The 19,663-nt window shown below is 38.5% G+C and overlaps 1 protein-coding gene across 4 annotated transcripts in view; it reads right to left on the reverse strand.

Moving 5' to 3' along the window:
* The window catches only part of bcar3 (BCAR3 adaptor protein, NSP family member), a 51,514-nt gene that overhangs the window by 5,875 nt on the left and 25,976 nt on the right, over positions 1 to 19,663 (reverse strand). For 3 of the 4 annotated variants that reach the window (XM_079466645.1, XM_079466646.1, XM_079466647.1), the window contains 2 exons: positions 17,857 to 17,896; positions 2,701 to 2,829 (listed from right to left, as the gene is read on the reverse strand). In XM_079466645.1, coding sequence (XP_079322771.1) covers positions 2,701 to 2,829; positions 17,857 to 17,896 — 169 coding nt within the window. Of the gene's footprint in view, positions 1 to 2,700; positions 2,830 to 10,459; positions 10,740 to 17,856; positions 17,897 to 19,663 lie in introns of those variants that run through there. The other variant, XM_079466648.1, reaches the window with a different exon arrangement.

The raw sequence follows: 19,663 nt of genomic DNA on the forward strand, positions 1-19,663 counted from the left end.
ATATATTTTTAATTTGGAAACATGATTTTGTTTATTTAAAAGATTCGTATTACGGTGTAGCATGCGTCGTGCATGGCGCGGCAGCGGCACCAGGAACAAAGTAATTGGGTTTTTTATTAGTCATAAAGCTTTTATGATTGTTTTCAGGAGATTAAACTTTAATTCTTAGACCTTTTCTTGTGGGATTGAACAGCAGTTTATAGTTGTTACATGGTTCATTTACACTAATAAAGAAGGCACCTTTTTAGCCGGATAACACCATGGTATTCTGGAAGTGCCAAGACCGAGATATTTAAGTAACGCTTTACAGATTTTGTTACAATAAGTTAATGCAAAATGAACTTACATGAACAACTGTATTGACATGAACTAACATCAACAGAGATGAATACTTCATGTTAGCTATTGCAAATACTAATGTTAACAAATTGATAAGTGATATGAATCTGGTAATAGTGTATTCCAGATTTGTGAATGACGCACTTTAGTTGGTTCTTTTAAATGAATACAAATTGAACTGGTTTTAATCATTCACGTTTGTCAATTTCCGTGTTTGATGTAAGTTGCTCTGCAATATGCTGTGTTGCCAAGTGACACACATACAGTATTGAATTCCACATCAGTAACAAGTCTCAATCTTCTATCCTCCATCATTTGTTTTTCCACGCACATTTGCTTTTGAAATCATCCACAGATCATTTCACTCCGTTGATCATCAAGGGAAGGCTATAGAATGGGTGAATGACGGCCTTCCTCTTTCTCTTGTGTGTAGATTGTTTGATTATCTTCAGACAAACAGGTCCGACTCGCCCCGCTGAAAGATGCAGCGCTGCGGGTAAATGCAACCTGTATTACGGCCCACGTGCAGCCAGGGGCTTTGTGACGGGATGAATGCGTAATAACAGGGTGTGTAAGGATCTACGCGTTACACAAAGGGATAAATGAGTGTCTATAGACTCACTGCTGACTTCTGTTAGTGTGTTGATAGAAGTATACTGTATATACACACTTTTCTGAATGACATACTGTAGTTTATCCATTATAATAAGAGCAATAACTCTGAAGTGTGTTTAAAGAATGGAGAAAATGCAGGAAAATAAATTGTCAAAAGCTATTTTTTCCAATGAATTCTTATTTTGAATCCTTACCATTGTAGTGATCAAATTCTAACTCTTAAAGGGATAGTTCAACCAAAAATGGAAATGATGGTGTCATTTCCTCATCTTCATGTCATCTCAAACCTGTATTACTTTCTTTCTTCTGCTGAAAACAAAAGACGATATTTTGAAGGATGTTGGCAACCTAACAGTTCCTGCACCCATTCACATCCATTGTATGGACACAAAGCCAATGCAAGTGAATGAGTGCAGATTAACAAGATTCTTCGAAATATCTTTTTTGTGTGTTCTGCGGAAGAAAGAAAGTCAGGCAGGTTCTTATTTTTGGTTCACTTTAAGCCCATTAAACTACATAAAGTTGAACCTGAATGACTTTGATCACCAGCAAATTTATGGTGTAAGCAATAGCCTCCGGATGCTGGTAGTTTTGCACACGTATTCCTTTAAGGAAACCAAACTTGATCTAATACGTCTGCAGATGCATGAGCTGTCAGTTTCATGGGAATATTCTGCAAAAGGATCATGGGAAGGAGGAGACGTGCTGGTTGTCAAGGAAACGAAACTACAGCCATCAACACAATGTTTGCCATGATGAGAAACTGTTGACAGCTTTTTGTGAGTTACGCTTGCTCATAGATATCGGTAACTGTCCAATATATCATGGCTGGACACCATCAAGTACTTACGATGAGCACATCATTTTTGTTGTTTGACAAGACAACAGGTGAGGAAGAGTTAACACCACAATCCCAGATTTAGCTTTTCATAAAAAAAAAGTCTGGGTGTGTATCTGGCCGTTCCGGTTCTGGGCAGGTTCAGTGCCTGTAAACCAGTTCAACACGAGTACTTGATGTTTTGATCAACTGCTATCTAAAAAGAATCTCTGGTCTTCGGTTACTTTGAGGATTTGTCAGCAGATGTGTTTTTTTAATAAAATTTAAAATAGGTTCTTAAATACCAACCATTAGCACTTGATAAATGAGTGCCAATTTAAAACAGGAATTCTGCCACCTCCGTGTGCTTATAAAAAGAGTCCATCTGGCAGATAAAATGGTTTTCATGGCCAGCTTCGGATCATAAATATGCCTTCGCTAAAGTTTCAGCCAAGCAAATAAAAATGAAAATTGAACTTTTAAAAATGCAAAGAGACGAATATGTAGCAATGCAAGCATAAGAAACGAATCTAACTCCGTGCTTCTTCTGTTATTCTTAAAGATATTTACAATATTTAATCATCTTTTTTGAGTTTGAGTGGTATTACCATGTTTTTTGTTTTAGCATGAATCATATTCTTTGCACCATGTTAAAGCCATAGTATTAGAATTATATAATTGACTTAAGAACCTCTGTTATCATCACATAGTAACACAACAGTACTTTTTTATAAATTGGAATATATACAGTGCACTTGTTTTTTCCTCATCTCTCAATCCCTGTTTGCAGCTATAGCAAACATGGCCACGTGCCTTTATTGCATTATCTTTTTCCATAAAGAGCGTGAATGTTTGAGTGCCAGAGAGAGGCATGACTACGAGTCATTTAAGGTGAGCGAGCGAGAGAGACAAGCCCTATAAAAGTTTACCTGTCTGGGAATGGCTCCATGATACCAGGCATGGCTCCGCAGTTCCTCGCTGCTAAGTTTCAGTTCTTCCTCCAGTTCTTTGCATAGCTTCTCTGGTGGACCATCCATGATGTACTTGTCCCTCGAAAACTGCACATAGATTGGAACAGAAGAGTCAATTAGAGCCATAATGGCCCTGTGTGTCTACTGTCAATCCGAGAAATAATTAAAAACTTTAGTCTCTCATAGTCTCTTGCTAGTCCACTCTCTACTTTTTGATCTGTGAGTCAGTACTTGACAGGCTACTGTTAGTCTCATGCTTCCTGTGCTGCTCTGTTTTGTGTCACAGTCGAAGCCCCGCCCACTTCCTGTCTATACCTGCCTCCAGAAGCCGTCAGGCATAACACACACCTTTACCTGTACACCCACGGACAGGCTCCAGTTGCTTGGAATCCTCATTTGCTTTTACAGGTTGTGAAAAAAAGGATTTCACAATTCAGTAACTTTAGGAGGTGAATGACTTACAGTAACTCTTGTCAGGGGCTTTTTAAAAGAAATGAATTTGAGTGTGTAGAGTTCTTAATAAAGCATACTGCGGTTTTATACATTTTCCCATGAATATTGCTGTCAGTGTTTCAGGGAATAACATACTGTAACTCACGTGACTTGGTTACATAGAATTGAAACACATTCACAACACATAGCACTTTATATTATTTACTTTATAGTTGTAATATTGGCTTTAAAAACACATGTCATTGTTGTTCATACATGAGTTATTGACTTGTATATATAGTGTACGGTTTGGACTTATATTACTATTAATGTATATTTTGTTGTATATCAATTTTATTCAATTAAAACAATGTTATTGATTCTTTGCGGAGGTCTACCATAAGTTAAGTTTGGGCCTTACTGTATAATGTTTATGTTGTTGCCGCTGAAACATCTATATTGCATAATTTGGCAAATACTGTAGGTCAACCAGGTATTCCATGCATGGACAAACATTTATAGCGTAAGCTGGCAGTCATAACCTATTTCAGCTGGGTGATTTCAAGCATATTGTAGCGTTTCCTTCTCTTGAAGTGCTTGGAATGGCAGCTATGTGTGGTACCCAACCTCAGAGACCTAAAGTGGTACCTCTATACTCCAGCTGGTTGGCAGTGGGTATTGCTGTTTATTCCCGAGCTTAATCTGTGTTAGTCACTGCAGGGTTCATCATTTCAACTTTGTAGTTGTGATCTATTGAGCGATACGTCGACATTGAGGCAAAGGATTTTGGAATTGATGAGTAACTGTGTTTGCACACTCAGTTGTGGAAACACAGAATTGATATGACAGTGTTTGTCTCTGTACTGAATTAATGAAGAAGACTGCGTCACTCAAACAAACAGCACTGCTGTACTGGATGTTTTATTAATAAGTGACAGCGTGTCCCTGTGTCCCCTCTTTTGGGGGTTTTAAAAATGCCGGACGTCCGTGTATAGCTGTGTAACTCTCAACGCTGCCTCCTTGTTATATCCCCTTATTATCTCCTATAGTTTTTATTTTCCTACTTTGGCAGTAAATATCTTTCTTTATGCAGAATGACAGAATTTTTAAAGAGTGATGTCATCCAATGTGTGCTTTAAAGGAAACTGAAACTCTAGGGTCTATGGATTACTCTGTATACTTATATTATCTATTAAAATGACATTATATCTCAAATATATACTGTATATCATAGGAATGTAACAATATCGAAATCTCACTGTACAATAAAGCCGGCATTACAATATTTATTGCAGCATTTAAATGATGATCAAATGATCAAAATGATGACTTGGAAACCTGGAATCCTATTTCCTTCATCCACTTATCATAACTGTTGTATAGAGGTATGAGTTATAGTATGAGATTGGTCAATGACATAAATATTGCACCAGAAGGAACTTGCCAAAGTTAACATCTATTATTTTTTCTAACTTTCTTTATGTTATGTTATGTTTTCTAACTTTCTTATTATATTATAATTTTGCTATTGTGATAACACAAGATCGATAATATTGTTACATCCCTAGTATATCAGTTTTGGTGGTGTCACATTAAAAAACGTAAAGTCTGTTTCTGTTACAAATCAAATAAGCACATTGTGGTGATGTTCAAATGCTCATATTTCTTATAAAGTCAAGGCTGGTTTGAGTGCATGATGTCATTAAATTAAAAAAACGAATATTCTCAGACGTCTGGACTTTTTTCAGGTTTGACAGGCAGAGAGAAGATGAGCTTGGTTTATTGTGATGTTGAGATGTTTAGCTGTCAGTTTCTCTATATCTCCAGTGACTCGTAGTCTCAGCAGTGGTCTGTCAATCACATCCATCGGTTAATAGTCCTGTATTGACCACAGTGAGACACTGTGGTCCACCACAAACCACTGAGCACAAGCCTGCAGCTGGACATCTCAGATCTGAGGCTTTTTTATTTGTGGGTGTACTGTCGCTTTAAAACAGCTTCTAGCTTCTAAGAGCCTAACTATGTATAGACTGACAAACCCAGACCACAGCAAGTACTGAAATACACACTGATGCCACTGGTATTGTAATGAGGGACGGGCGTCACACCCTCTTCTTTTAGACAACGGCAAGCCGAGCCAACACCCCACAAGCCACAAATTACAGTGACCAGATGATACCGTACATAGTTTTAGCTTAGCTGGGAAGATGGTGTTGTCCAGTTCAATAAAAGGACAAAAAACTAATGAAATTAAACCATCCACACACTTTAAGTTTACAACCAGCTTGTGATTGTACGCCAGCCGAGGTGATGTGTTTCTGGCACAGCGGTCGCATTCATTCAGCGCTACGACATTGCCTCATAACTCTGCTTTAAGAGAGAACGTGATCCATTTAGAGGTTCGTCGAAGCCATAAATGTTTAAAAATAGCCAAAGCTCGATTGCTGGAGAGCAGCAGAGGCACTGTGAATATATTTGTCCTGGGAGTCGATCACTTCAGCACCTCAGCTTTTATGTTTGAGCCGTTTATATCTATCATAATTTATATCTGCATGATGGGAACATGGATGAGATTCTTTTTAAAGGGTGTTGTAATGTTTAACTGTGGCTCGGATTGTTTGGATGTATTGAATTGAAGGTTCAAAGGTCCAGTTGGATAATTGCTGAACACAAGGTTGGCTTAGACACGGTTTCACAATAAAAAAAAATCTTATTTAGGAGTTCTATAAGGATTAAAACTTATTTACTCATCATCATGTAGTTAAAAACTTGCCTGTTGTTATTTTCTTCATGGAACACAAAAGGTGAATACTCTGGCCAATTTTCACTCAATTGGGTACCGTTAAGACTTGTTCATTTAAAATCTTGTAAGCTTTTATCATTGCATGGAATAGCTTGAAGATGAGTCAACAATGAGTTTTCTTTTTTGGTTTAAATATTTCTTTAAGACATCACATCAGCACGATGACTCCAGTGCACATTACATCACGTCATGGTCTGGATGATGCTACACAACAAGGCTGAATTTGATCTCTCGTGTTCAGTGAGATCACAAGTTGATTTTAAATGATTTATTGTGGATGAGAAATAATTCTCTTGTTAACTCTAAAAGGTCTAATCTCTTTAGTGTATATAGGAACTGCACATCCAGCAGGTTGGATTACAAAATTGTGCAGATTATGGCAAAGTGCAGGACTAAAGGTGGAGGTCATGTACCTGGGGAGTAAACTCAGATTGATTTCACATGTTGTGATGGAACCCAACTAATCCCATGCAAGATAGTTAGTGGTGCTTGTTTAGCAATGTGCTGATACGTTTTTGAACCCATGCGCCCTAAAGAAAAGGTGCTATATAGCACTAAAAGTGGTTCTTGGCTCGAAATCATAGAGGAAACACTTTAAGTGCTAAATAGAACTATATCTTGGTGCTTCAGTGGTTCTTCAGAGGTTCTTCAATGGATCTTTGAGTTGACTGAGGTGCTATATAGCACCGCTGAAGAACCATAAAGGGCCTAAACAGGTTCTTTATACAGAAACTGTGCTATATAGCACCTCAGTCAACCCAAAAAAACATTGAAGCACCAAGATATAGTTCTATAGATCACTTAAAGTGGTTCCTCTACGAGCCAAGAACCAAACTTAATGCTACTGTATATAGCACCATTTTTTAAAAAGTGTATGCTTTGTTTTTAATAAACTGAATACATTCCTTCTGCTTCCTGTGGGGGCTTGGAGGATGCAGACCCCGGTCTTAAACCTGAAGGTTGATATTCCCAGGGGTTTGGGGTTAATTAGTGGCCGCTTATGGGCATGAGAATCGACCATGTCTGGGCTTTGAAGTCGGGTCACACCCTTCCTGAGCAGGAGTAAACAAGAGTGCCATCAAAGTGTCCCATCAGTCTCCTGGGACTTTAAACACAGGTCCTCTTCCTCTCTTATCTGACCAACATCACGCTGTCCATTAGATTGTCCCTGGGGTGTCTGCCATGTTTCTGTGTTTCTAGATACGGCACCATAAAACTCACAGTCTCAGAGTTTGGGGTTGAGTAATGATAATGTAGGATTTATGTTCCAAAATGTTATATTGTTCAAAATGATTTATTGAAAGTTATTTTGTATCATTCCATGAGTCTGCATAATGTGGATGTGGAAGGCAATATACAGTAGGCCAATAAATGGGCCATTTTCTCTCAAACCCCCGACTGTCTGTCTTATTTAATCACATTTTCTCCATTTTAATCTACAGTATGATTTACCCCATCCCCCTCATTCCTTTGCCTTTTTTCCAATCAGACCCCTATTTGTAAGGAAGCCAGAAGGGGAGATAACAGCTCGGGGCAACTGTGCTGGATCATTTTGAACTTGGCCTCTTTTTAATGTGTCCTCGAGCGTGCTTAATTTGCCATACAGCGATAGAGAAGAGGGATTAAAGATGGAGAAGTAGAGGACACGCTTGTCCCCCCAAACTCAAAATAGCTTGAAGCCATCCTAAAGCCTTGAGCCTGGAAAATGCCTTGAAGTCCTCGAAGTCGCTTGAGGCATGTACGTTTACAGAATATTCTCAAAAGTTCCATTCTTGTTTTATATCTTGATTATTTTGATTGTAATTGTTAAAAATGAGAAGAAGGAAGAACAAATGCAAATAGATCTTGGAAGTTTGAGTCGAATCTGTTTGTTCACACTGTCAGGATGATTTTATTAAATGCTTTTCTGAGTAATGTTCCTCAAAACCATATTCTTCTGTATATCACTGACGGGTGGTGAAATGGGACTGTGCTAGACTGTGTCAGCACCTCTCCAGTAACCTGTCAATCACACAGACTTCCTGCTGTCCCACTGCTCTGTTGAGTTATTATATCTGTCAGAGTCATGAGACTTCAGCTGTGTGTGCATGTGTGTGTGTGCGTGTGTGTTTGTGTGATACTATGCTATATAAAAGATTGAAAGTATCATGCCCATTTATGCTCAATATGTTGTATAATAACAATCTTTATACTGTTTATATATATATATATATGTTTGTGCATGCGTGTTTTTGTGCAATTTATAGTACCTATAGTATATACTGTATGTACTGTATATACTATATATTGCATATATCCTTTATGCAAAAACACATCATATTCTTCTCATGTTTATGATTACTTAGATTTTTTTAATCTAATTTCAACACTAATTCAACACAACTCAACAATTTTAAAATGTATGAATTATGTTAGTTCTGTGTGTCATGTTTGACAATTAGTTCTTATTTGAATTTCCCGTAAAAAAGATCTTGTGCCACATCTTTACACCCACACTAAGCTCAACCCCTAAATGATTAAATGGAAACGGACAAGAGTGATTCATTCGATTGGGTCCGCATCCATAAGGTGTTAACATACACCTCTGTTAAACAAGTGAGCCTGTTTATTATCGGCACCCTCTCACGGTTTAAGATTCACACCTTCACCCTACAGCTTTTACTTTCCATTGCTGCCCCTTACACCAAAATAAACCCTCAAGTTGTTTTTAGCATTGAAATTTACGCCTCTCTCTTCCCTGCCAGATGTGGCATTCTGTGTCCCATGCCTCTCCTAATAGCTGTTCTGTAAGTGACTTCCTCTCCAAAAAGAAAGAATCTATACAAGACGCATCAACACTGCCCCTCTGTCCCTCTAACTCCAAATGACCTCCAACACCATCTGAAAGACCGGAAGTCTCCATGGCAACCACTGGTTTTTGAAACGAGCCCAAAAAATATGGATCACAACCGAGACTTTAGAGGGAGGGTCTGCTGAGTTGGCCGGCCAGACGTGAGAAATAACATTCATGCTGCTATTTATGGCCAAATCATCCCCAGAATCCTAAAATACAGACTTCTGATAACCATGCCAGGAATTCGCCAACGCTCTACGTGCAATTAAATGGAAGATTGATGCATGAACTTCTCCACATTCTTGCTGTTATATGAATCACTCAGTGTTTGTTGGAGAGAATTGTGAATGAACATTTAAGTTGAGGATTTGAAGAATTTATTCCAGGCATTTTTGTCCCATCTCTATTCAACAGCTGAAGTTTCTCAAAAATCTGCCCCCTCTGTTGTGTTTGGGATTTGATGGATCATAGATCAATAGTTGATGTGCCATCGGATAGCAGCAAGGGAGAGGAACACATTAGGGTAACCGCACATGTCCACACCTGCAGAGACTGACAGAAATATTACAATCTGCTCAATAAAATCACAGATTTGAATACATAGTTTATTAGCCACAAAACTCTAAAAATGTTATGTAATGTTAGCATCTGATCGTCCCCGTTATAGGAAGAGATGTTTTAGTCTCACCCGGGTTATGTATAAACCATAACAGCCACATGAAAAGCCATCAATTTTATATCGCCCTATATATTCACTCGACCCAACCTGAGCTCCTCTCTCTCTCTCTCTCTCTCTCTCTCTCTCTCCTATTCACAACACATTAGATGAGTGAACAAAACAGCATTCGTTCACACTTACAGTCAGATCCATTTAGGAGACGCATCAAAGAATTCAATCAATACTGTTTAAATGCTTTTGAAAGACAACACATAGAGTAAACTAACCAATGAAAAGGAAATGGGAGGAAATGCATTCGCACCCCTCATGTGTCCCGCATGAGAAGAGATGTCTGCCTGGCGCCTTCACTTACTATGATGAGAAAAGCCATATATCTAAAGATCCCAGACCAAAGACCGCCACAATAACACTACACACAGACCTCCTTTACAACACCTCTGAACCTAATCTTCTCCACCACGTTTTCTGTTCCCTTTTTAAGTTATTTGACTAAATGCTCTATTTTTTGCATCAGATTTTTTAGAATACAGCATAACAGATTGACATGAAATAAATATAATTACATCTGCATATACTATAAAATGTATTACTTAAAGGGATAGTTCATCCAAAAATGAAAATTCTGCCATCATTAACTCACGCTCATGTCATTTCATACCTGTATAAATTACTTGGTTGCAATGAACACAAAGAAATATATTTGGAAGAATGTTCAGGGACATCATTGACTATCATAGAAAGAAGAATACATGGCAGTCAAAGTTGCCCCAGAACTCTTCGTTAGGTGGAATTTGTCCCAGAACTGAAAATTGCTAACTTTTTACCAAATATCTTTCTCTGTGTTCATTTGAACAAAGACATTTATACAGTTTTATACACAGTAAATGATGATTTTTGGATGAATTATCCCTTTAAGATCCAGACGCTTTAGTTAACTAAAAAAAACACATAATTGTGAACTTTTACTCACCTTGGCTCCAATAACAGAGCTCTTCTGATAGAAACAGCACAACGCTGCTGTGATGCTCCGTAAAATGTTGCATCTCTCCGTCATTTCACTTGTTTCGGTACAACTCATCACTCAAAAAACACCCAAGACAACTAGATCTCCAAAACGCACTGCCTTACGCCTCCCATGAATGAGAGTGAGTTTTTGCTAGAGTGACTTTATCTGTGCCGTCTCGCCACGAGTGTGTGTGCGTGTGTGCTCATCGGTGCATATGCTGCTCCATGCTCTCACTCTCACCCCTGGGCAGCCCATGAAAGGAGCAGTGCTAAACTCCATGTGATACGACTCTCCAACCAATCAGAGCGCAGCCATCTGCGGGAGCACTACACAGCCAACCCCCCCCAAAACCCTTTACAGCTTGGCAGAAAACAGACAAGATGGTAAAAAGTAAGGTGTTATTAGGGCTAAGATTTCTTCAAATCCTCAGCCATCTTACAAAAATATATCTTTAGTTTTCTTTGTAAATGCTCTTAAAACGAGGTTTGTTACATCTTTTAAACCACTAATATAACAATGCTAATATAATAAAGCTTATGCAAATGATGCAATGTTTAAAATATTTTTGCTGTGGAAAATTTGCTGAACGAGTATTAGTTATAATATGGATGTAATGATACGCTTAGCCCATATTACGAAACAATATACGATACCGGTATCACAAGATGATATTTTGAAAAAAATAAAAATTACAGATATACAGAACTATTTTAAAATTTGTGTTGTTCATACAGAACTGACATTCAAGGCTGATTTAACTTATGTACTTATATTAAATACAAGTGAATGAGGTTTGTCACTGAAAAATTTACAAATTAAAAACAAACTAAACAAACAATTGAAATGTTGCCGCAGTTTACGCGTAGGAAGCAAAGAGGATTATGTTTTATTGTAAAAAAGAATTGTGATATATCATGTCACAATATATTGATACAATTTTGGCATAAAAGATATGTTAAACGGTGAGGAGAATACTATACAGACAATAATAAAGAACAATGCAAGAGCTGGGGGATGTGTTGACATTTGTAAACATTAACGTCGGAATGAAATAAAAAATGTCAATTCCAATCGATTTAAACAGTTTTGCAGTATTCATTATAAATTGTTTATCAGTGCACATTATTATAATTGTTTTATTCATTTGCCCTTGCAATCTTTAATCAAAAACATTAACCCCCCTCGAAATGATCCCTCTTCACTTCTGGTCATGAGGAATGGCACGAGGGCGGGGATGCAATGACTGACAGATTGCAAACGGGATTACAAACCCAACTTTAACCGGTCCAATCAGTACTCGATGAGTGAAATCAAGTCCCGCCCTACATTATATTTTTCTCATTTCAGAAGTTGTTTCACTCGGAAATCACGATACAGCAGTAAAAACATTCCCTACTTCCGTTTTTTCATGCCGACTTTAAAGAGTGTTAATTATAATATCAAAGCGGCATAAAGAGCAAAGCAGAGAATTGATGTAAGCACTGCTTCCGTCTGAGATCACGCTGACACACAATCTCATATCAAGCAATTCAGAAATCCATTGCTTCACTAATGACATTTCAACTAAATCTCTCCAGACAAGACATTGATCTCCCGTAGAGGTTCTACAAGAGTTGTTGTCCAAGCAATCAGGAAGAAAGTTGATCCCATGTGACAGGTCTGCACTGAGCGACCAGGACTGTGTCTTTTAACAACATCACCCTAAACTCCAGCGCTCTTTCATTATCAGCAGGGGGTTATGGGCTATGATATATAAGAGCATTCCCCCAGCAGGAGAAACTCTCATCCCCAGCTGGGGCCAGAGGGCTCCTAGACAGCCGAATTCACTCACATTTCCCACTGGGGTTTAAATAACGTTACTACTGCGTCTCTTAGTCACACACACAGCACTTAGTGTTATTGGGGCTAGCTGGCTAACCAGAGGGGCTTTTGTTGAGGGGGCTACGGGGGCTTTTTCTTGATTGGCCTGTTCATTAGCAGCATTAAGATTTCTGTCATTTTCACAGAAGGGAACCCACACCCAGTAGAAAGGGCTCTTGGACAGAGCACAAAAAGCACTTGAAAACCAGTACGAATACAAGACAGAAGAGAATTCATGTTTTACAGGCCATTTGAGCATGTTGAACGAGAGCTTATAGAGTGTGATTGTCTAAACATTAAGGTGTGAATGAACACATTTCACAGAAACGTACATGCTTGCGAGGTGTGTGTGTGTGTGTGTTATTTGCACAGTTGATGGTTATTTAGTTAAAGCACAAACCTCTATCATTGTATCCAATCACTCTAAAAAGTTTTCAGTTTACATTTAACGGTTTTCATTTTGTTAAAGGAGCAATGTGGAGATGTTGGTGGCATCTAGTGGTGAGGTTAAGAACTGCAATCAACGTCTCACTCCACCCCTCCCTTTCAAAGCCCTATGGCAACTGAGACAGGACAAACGTGTCGTCACGTTTTCGTTTCTTTGCAGCAGATAATCGATTAAGGAAACAACCTGTGGAGCAGTTTGTCCGTTAGGGGCTACTGTAGAAAAAACAAAAGGTCAGTGTCACACCCGCCTGTATTTAGGGACCCAGAAGGAATGCAGTGTGAATGTATTAATATGTCCTATACATTTTATATCCGTTTTCTAACATTTTTACTTGGCTTAGTTAAAATCAGCTTTCGAATCCCATATTTTCCGTGTGGACTTTTAAACCCCCCTGTAAAACTACTCTGTGTAGGAAAAAGGTATTTCGAAGTACTCCAGCAACATTTTTGGATGCAAACAGTCGGATGATCAACATGATTTATTATGTTTCTTCCAGATTGCTCTCAAGAGGTAAACAAAGACATTATAGTTTGCTGGCACACCCGCGGACCAACACAGGAATGTTCTGCTGAGAGTAAGCTCCTAAACTATCTCATTATGCACAATAAAAGCACCATGGCTATGCGAGCGAAGCTACTTTTTCTGCTACAGTCTGCTAAAGAAAGACATCAGCCTGTAGTTTAAGTACATTAGAGAAAAAGAGACTTAGGCTACAATGAAGAGAGTTAAGAATGTTTTTAGATGAATTTTAGCACAGGCTTCCTGGGACACCTGAATTGTCATGTACGTTTCTTGCTCACATGCAAATCTGTCAACACCATATTTTGGGTGTCATGTGGTCAATTGTGATGGCAGTAAATATGTCAATTATCACTCGAGATATTCTGAGATCGCCCATGCATCCATAAAACTTTACATACGTTTGTCACTGAAATTGTTAAATGTTAAACATCAAGTTTCTCTATTACAGTAGTACAGTTTTGAGATCTAGAAACTGTATTTACTGATATGCAGTAGCCTACAGACATTATGAGGAGAGAGAAAAGAAGCAACAAGTATCCTTGGAAACGTTCATATAGTTTAAGCTATAAACTTGATTCTTTAACCTTAGAGGACTTGATTTTTATAAACTATAATGTTAATGTTATGTATTATCCCTTAGATACATAAACAGTGTTATGCAGATGATTCAACACTAGAGGGCGCTCTGCCACTTGTTGGTTCAGCAGCGATCTCACTGCTAGTTTTAGTGGATGCTTCTGATCAGATGGCTTTCTTTATAACCCTTCCTGTAGATTCATACTTTGTTGTTTAGGTAAACAACTTTGTGCTCATAATCATACATGGCTACATAGAAGATATTCCTCTTTGTTTGGTTTAGCACAGAGAGATAAGAAAGATATTTAAGCTTTCTCATATCTCAAATTATTAAGGACATTTTACTCAGTAATGTACAGTTTTATCAACTAAGATCACATGTATATATTCTGTTCGTAATATCTGATCTAAAAAGTCTCTTGAGGTAAAGATCAAAAAGTACAGACTTTAAAAGCCCATGCATTGAAGTCTGGAACATTATTCTTCAATGCGTCTTAAACCGCAGGGAGCTTGCCACATGCCATTGCTTTCATTTAGATTTAATGAAAAAAGAACTGGATATACGAGCAAACATACGTTATATCAAAGAAGACCAATAAGTTACAGAATTCATTAGGTTTAATAGGTACGTTGTATATGTATGTTTACATTTCATGGGGATATATATGCGTTTCATTGTACAGACAGTCTATCAGTTTGTGTTTTGATCTGAGGTTGCGTTGGCTTTTGTTTAAATCTTTATTAACAGAACAAAAATATCTGGTGCGCGATTTCGGACACAGCCTAGGTCACTTTGGATAAAGCCATATTGCACTTGCACTTGTTCTGTTGTACTAACTGCAGGGTTGCATCTGACTTAACGTTACTGTCTGATATTCAATACATCAGCGCTCGTGTCGGACTCTTACATCCTCATCCGAGGGACGGAAACCATCTGAAGTGCTCATCTTTGTCCATGTGTGTTCTCTGTCATATGTGTTCAGAGAGGGTGTAGACTGGCTAAAGAGGTCTTACTGTGGGACTGGAGGGGGAACAGAGATTCATTGTTTCTGGAAAGCTCTTTCATGAGTGCTTAGAAGCTTACTGAGCAACATTGTGTGTGTGTTCATCATCAGGCCATGGAGGGACAGAACCAGTGTGTGTTGCATGTGCATGTGAGACACAGAAAGTTCTTAGTTTCAAGAACCACTTTTTAACCCAATAATGTACAGCTACTATACGGTTACTTATTTATAAAACTTATATTACTTATTATTGAAAATGTAAAAAATATTTGTCATTGTCAGGCCAAACCCACTGTTATTTTTTTGTTAAAGAAACTTCTCATAGATCTGTTACTTGAACCCACATTAAAGTGTCTCATGACAACTTTTATTGTGCTTTTATTGTTTTTAACCTAACCACGAGATATCCTTTTAGATCTGCATTAAGATACATTAGAAATCCCCCTTTTGTGTTCAATTGTAAAATAACAGCTGACAGGGAGCATAAATAAGAGTTCCTTAACCAAACATGGTGTTGGTGTGTCTATTTGAGCCGAATCATCCCCATCTATGAGTCACCAAAACAAGTCAAGTCACATTTCTAAAGTTTGTGATTCAGCCATTTAGCAAGATCCCTGTGGAGAGAGATTTGATCCCACCCTGTACAAAATAAATGATATTTTTAAACATTAAGTCATCCAAGCAATTTCCACCCTCGTCTTTGATGATAATAGCTACATTTTGCTCCAGATCGTAACGATCTCTGCTTCACACGCAATGATGCCAGGCCAAATGATGGCGGAAATACAAAAAAGACCTGGTGGATGAATCACAAGCCCTTTTATTCACTAAATGCTCAATGTTAAATCAGTGAAAATAACCTGTACGCTATTTATTAAAATATCTGAAACCACGAGACTAAATCTCAATCCTAGCCATAATGAAAACAACTGCCTCTATATGGATACAAGCAATTTTCCCTAAAAATGCTAAAGTCTTCCGAATTCAGGAAGTGACATCAGCACATTAGGTAGGGAAGTTAATTATCCCACATTTTTAATGACTGTCTTCCTGTTAACTAAAACATTCCTCAAATAACAAACAAACGCTCCAAATTTAGGTCAGGAAAAGTCGATACAAAATAGAAATGCGGAAATGAATACCATATGATTAGAGAGAAAAGCTCGATATGAATGACTATTGATTTTTTTCACAATCCCTGTTTACACATCAGACCTTCACACAGACACCCATAAAAGTGTTTTGAGAACAGTGGGATAGTGTCTATATTGCATTCACTTGGTTTATTAAAGTTTTTTTAATGAAAAATATATATAGGTATACAGTATAAAGGAAAATGTAAAGTAATAGTAAATAATAAATTTCCATATTTTGGAACCAGGTGCTTATATTTTTCAATATATGAGTGACAATTCCTTATGCATAATTCTATATGTTGTAATTTTTACCAATGTTTAATTCTGTGTATATAGAATATATACCGTATTAAAGGATTTCATATATAGTTAAAATATGGTCAAATACATTTCCTTTGCATAAGCAGAAAACATCTTTAAATGGCAGTAAAGATTCACTTCAACTAGTGATTCAAGCTTGAAGAGTCAAAGAGCTGCATTTATACAGCAGTGCATAAAGAGCCAGTGAGTGGATGTCATCTAATCGAAACATTTCATGGCTATGTTATTCCCCTTAGGATATATTGAGTCATCTCTTATCAAGTTCACTTATACAACCCTCTGAATAAATCTGACAAAAACATGTCTGGTCATATTTGATCAGAAAATAATTTAGTACCATAAGGAGTTTATAGTCAAAATAACCTGTATGGCATCACCTTGATGATGTGCAAACGTTTCTGTGTGTGTTTGTGCTGTTTACTGTTGTACTATTTTTCTGCGTGTGTGATGTCAGCTTGAATGGGGTTTGCTGTTCACAGATACTTGAGAGACCCCAAGATGAACCGGAGCACTCAGCAAATGAGTACAGGGTAAAGGAAGAGAGAGCAAAAAGGATGGCCTGACAGAGGTGTGTGTGTAGTAACAGCACACTGTGACAGCTCTCATCACTCAGAAGCCGTCAGGGCTGCATATGATCACTCTGGAAAATCTCATTCAACCAATGCAAACTGAATAAGACAGATTTATGTCTCACGTCTTAGTTTAGCAATGAAGAGCTTTCATAAACCTCATGCTTCGCTGGGTCAAAACCGGGGAACCATCCGGCCATTTGCCCTCTGCTATTTAAACCACACATGTTGCTCGCGGGCTCTCGAAACACCATCAGATAGACGCAACGGGTCATTTCCTGCTTTTAATTGGTCGTTTTAATTGAGGATGTGTCTGCAGGGGCCCTCACTAAGTAAAATTTGGGGACCGTCAGATCTATATCTGAAAGTTTGGCTGTAGAATTTCCTGCATGGGTTTTATGAACGGCTGTGGATTTAAGTCTTGCACATCCGAGGAAACGATATGTTAAAATATTTACAATCCGCTTAAATCAATAGCAAACAGTACGTAAAAAACTATATTTAAAAAACACATAATACTCACAGCCAGCGACGCACAATTTCATCTCTATGAATCTGATAACCAAATCCAAGTGTGCAATGCAACACATACTGTATATTTGTACTGTATACCAGCACTCCGTCAATAAACTATCCTTCAAATCCTTCAAACAGTAGCACCCTCGTCCGATGTCCCTGCAGGACGTTCATGTCCTACTTTAAAGACTCTACAATTGCAAACTCCTTAAGCTGAAGAGTATTGAATATCTTAGAGGCTCAAGTAAGATCATCTCTGTTTTCTACAACCTTCACGTGTTTTACAGTGCATAAGATCCTTTCACTCACGCAAAGCCTCAGGTCATCACCAGTGTGTTAATGTCATAAAGCTTTATATTCAAACTCCACAAACACAATGATACAGTGAAGGTAGAATGTGAAGCCTTACCTTGACATACTCCATTGTAGGATCCATGCCTGCGGCGTCCCTGCAGGAGAAAGTGAAAACTCTCTTTAGTGAACACATCAGCTGTCTGTCTGTGTAGCTGTGTGGAGCTCTGGGCAGTAAAATTGGACTGGACACTGACATGCGTCTCGCTAGCCTGAGGTCATCACACTATAGACCACACCAGCTTCAACATATGGGCATGTACGCCCACCATCCCCCCAAACACACACACATCACAATTCCATCCACTCCACATAAACACAAATATGCAGCGTGAGATTAAAACAGACAGTTTAGATACAGTACAAGAGGAAATGCAGCACAAAGCATAAACTTGAGAGGTCTTTAAGAAATTAAAACAAAAGGTTAAAGGTTATTGCTGGGCTGGTCACAGCTGTTTGTAGACGTCTGGAGGACTAAACACACTGTGATAGACACGCTTTTAGACTTTGTAACACTCTCTAGATGTATGCGCTTTCTTAAAATTTAAATCCAAAACTGCAGGAATATAGCCAGACAAAGGAAATTAATTCCTTGAGTCTCACGCAAGATTTCCCACGGGACTGCAAAGACTGTAAACAAAAAAGATTAGATGTCATTTAAAAAACAGAATCTACAGTATGTGAATAGAAGACAGTGTTTACATGACCTCTATATGCCTGCTTTAAGACTGCGGTCTCTTACCCTAACTGCAGAGATGGCCCTTGGTCAGTTCGGTACTGAGTTGCATTTTGTATTTTTTTTGTTTCTTTATATGGACCGTGGAATGCAGGAAACACAGCGGTGTGGAGCGAGTCGCTGGAAAGAGGCTACGTTGCAGTTCAGTGCTTGTTAAAGCCGCTGAGGTGCACGTCTCAGCCTTTTCCCCATTTAGATCTTTCTACGCCACCCTCGCTCTTTCTGCCCCCGAGTGCCCTTACCCAGAATTCCTTTAATCTCGGCTTACACAAAAACCTGACTTTCTTTCCCTTGTTCTCCCTTTCTTTCTTTCTTTCTTTCTTACCAGTAGTGGTGACCTATCTCACCCCCTTAGGGGGATAAAAGTGACATTCAGGTTCAATGTGAAGGACGGTGGCACCTAGGGGAAGACCTCATACACAGAAGCGTCGGATAACAGGAAACATGAGGATGTTTGCTGAGATATTTTTGTTTGGTCGTCTTGTTGGGCTTGTTTGTTGGGTTTTTATTGATTGAAGTTAAACTGAATTGAAGTTCTTTCCCATAACTGATGTCCTGTTTTAAGTTGGGTTTCCTTTTGAACATTCTGCAGAAAAAAGCTACTCTAGAGGCTATAGGTCAGACTTTAAAGTTTGTTAAAACTTCAAAACACTTTGTTAGTGCAGAACTTTGTCAGCACTCCCTTACGTAGGTGACCCTAGAATGACACAAGTTTAGGACCTGCCCGTTCCATGATGTGTGCATAGAAAGGGCATGTGGGAAGGGCACGGCCCCAAAAACATCCATCTCTGCCCAGAGGGATCATTCTGTGCCAAGCCACGGCTGTATTGTGTCTCAGAGTGGTGATTTGTACCCTGTTTAACCGCTAACCTCTTACGAAACTTCCCCAGACCAAATTGGAAAGCAGAGGGAGGACACGGTAGGAGAGATGGACAGACTATTATTGGGTTTCCAGAAACAGATTCATAATGTTCAAGTCAAATGGGGCATTTGGCATGTAACTGTCTTAAAATCTGCCATATGCTGCAGTCAAGAACTATCACTCACAACCCACACATACAGTACATGAAAATACACGAATGAATTACCAATTCACAGGCAAGACGACAGGGGCACTGTGGCCCAGATT

The sequence above is a fragment of the Barbatula barbatula genome (assembly GCF_947034865.1).
Source record: "Barbatula barbatula genome assembly, chromosome: 11".
Classification (NCBI taxonomy): Eukaryota; Metazoa; Chordata; class Actinopteri; order Cypriniformes; family Nemacheilidae; genus Barbatula; species Barbatula barbatula.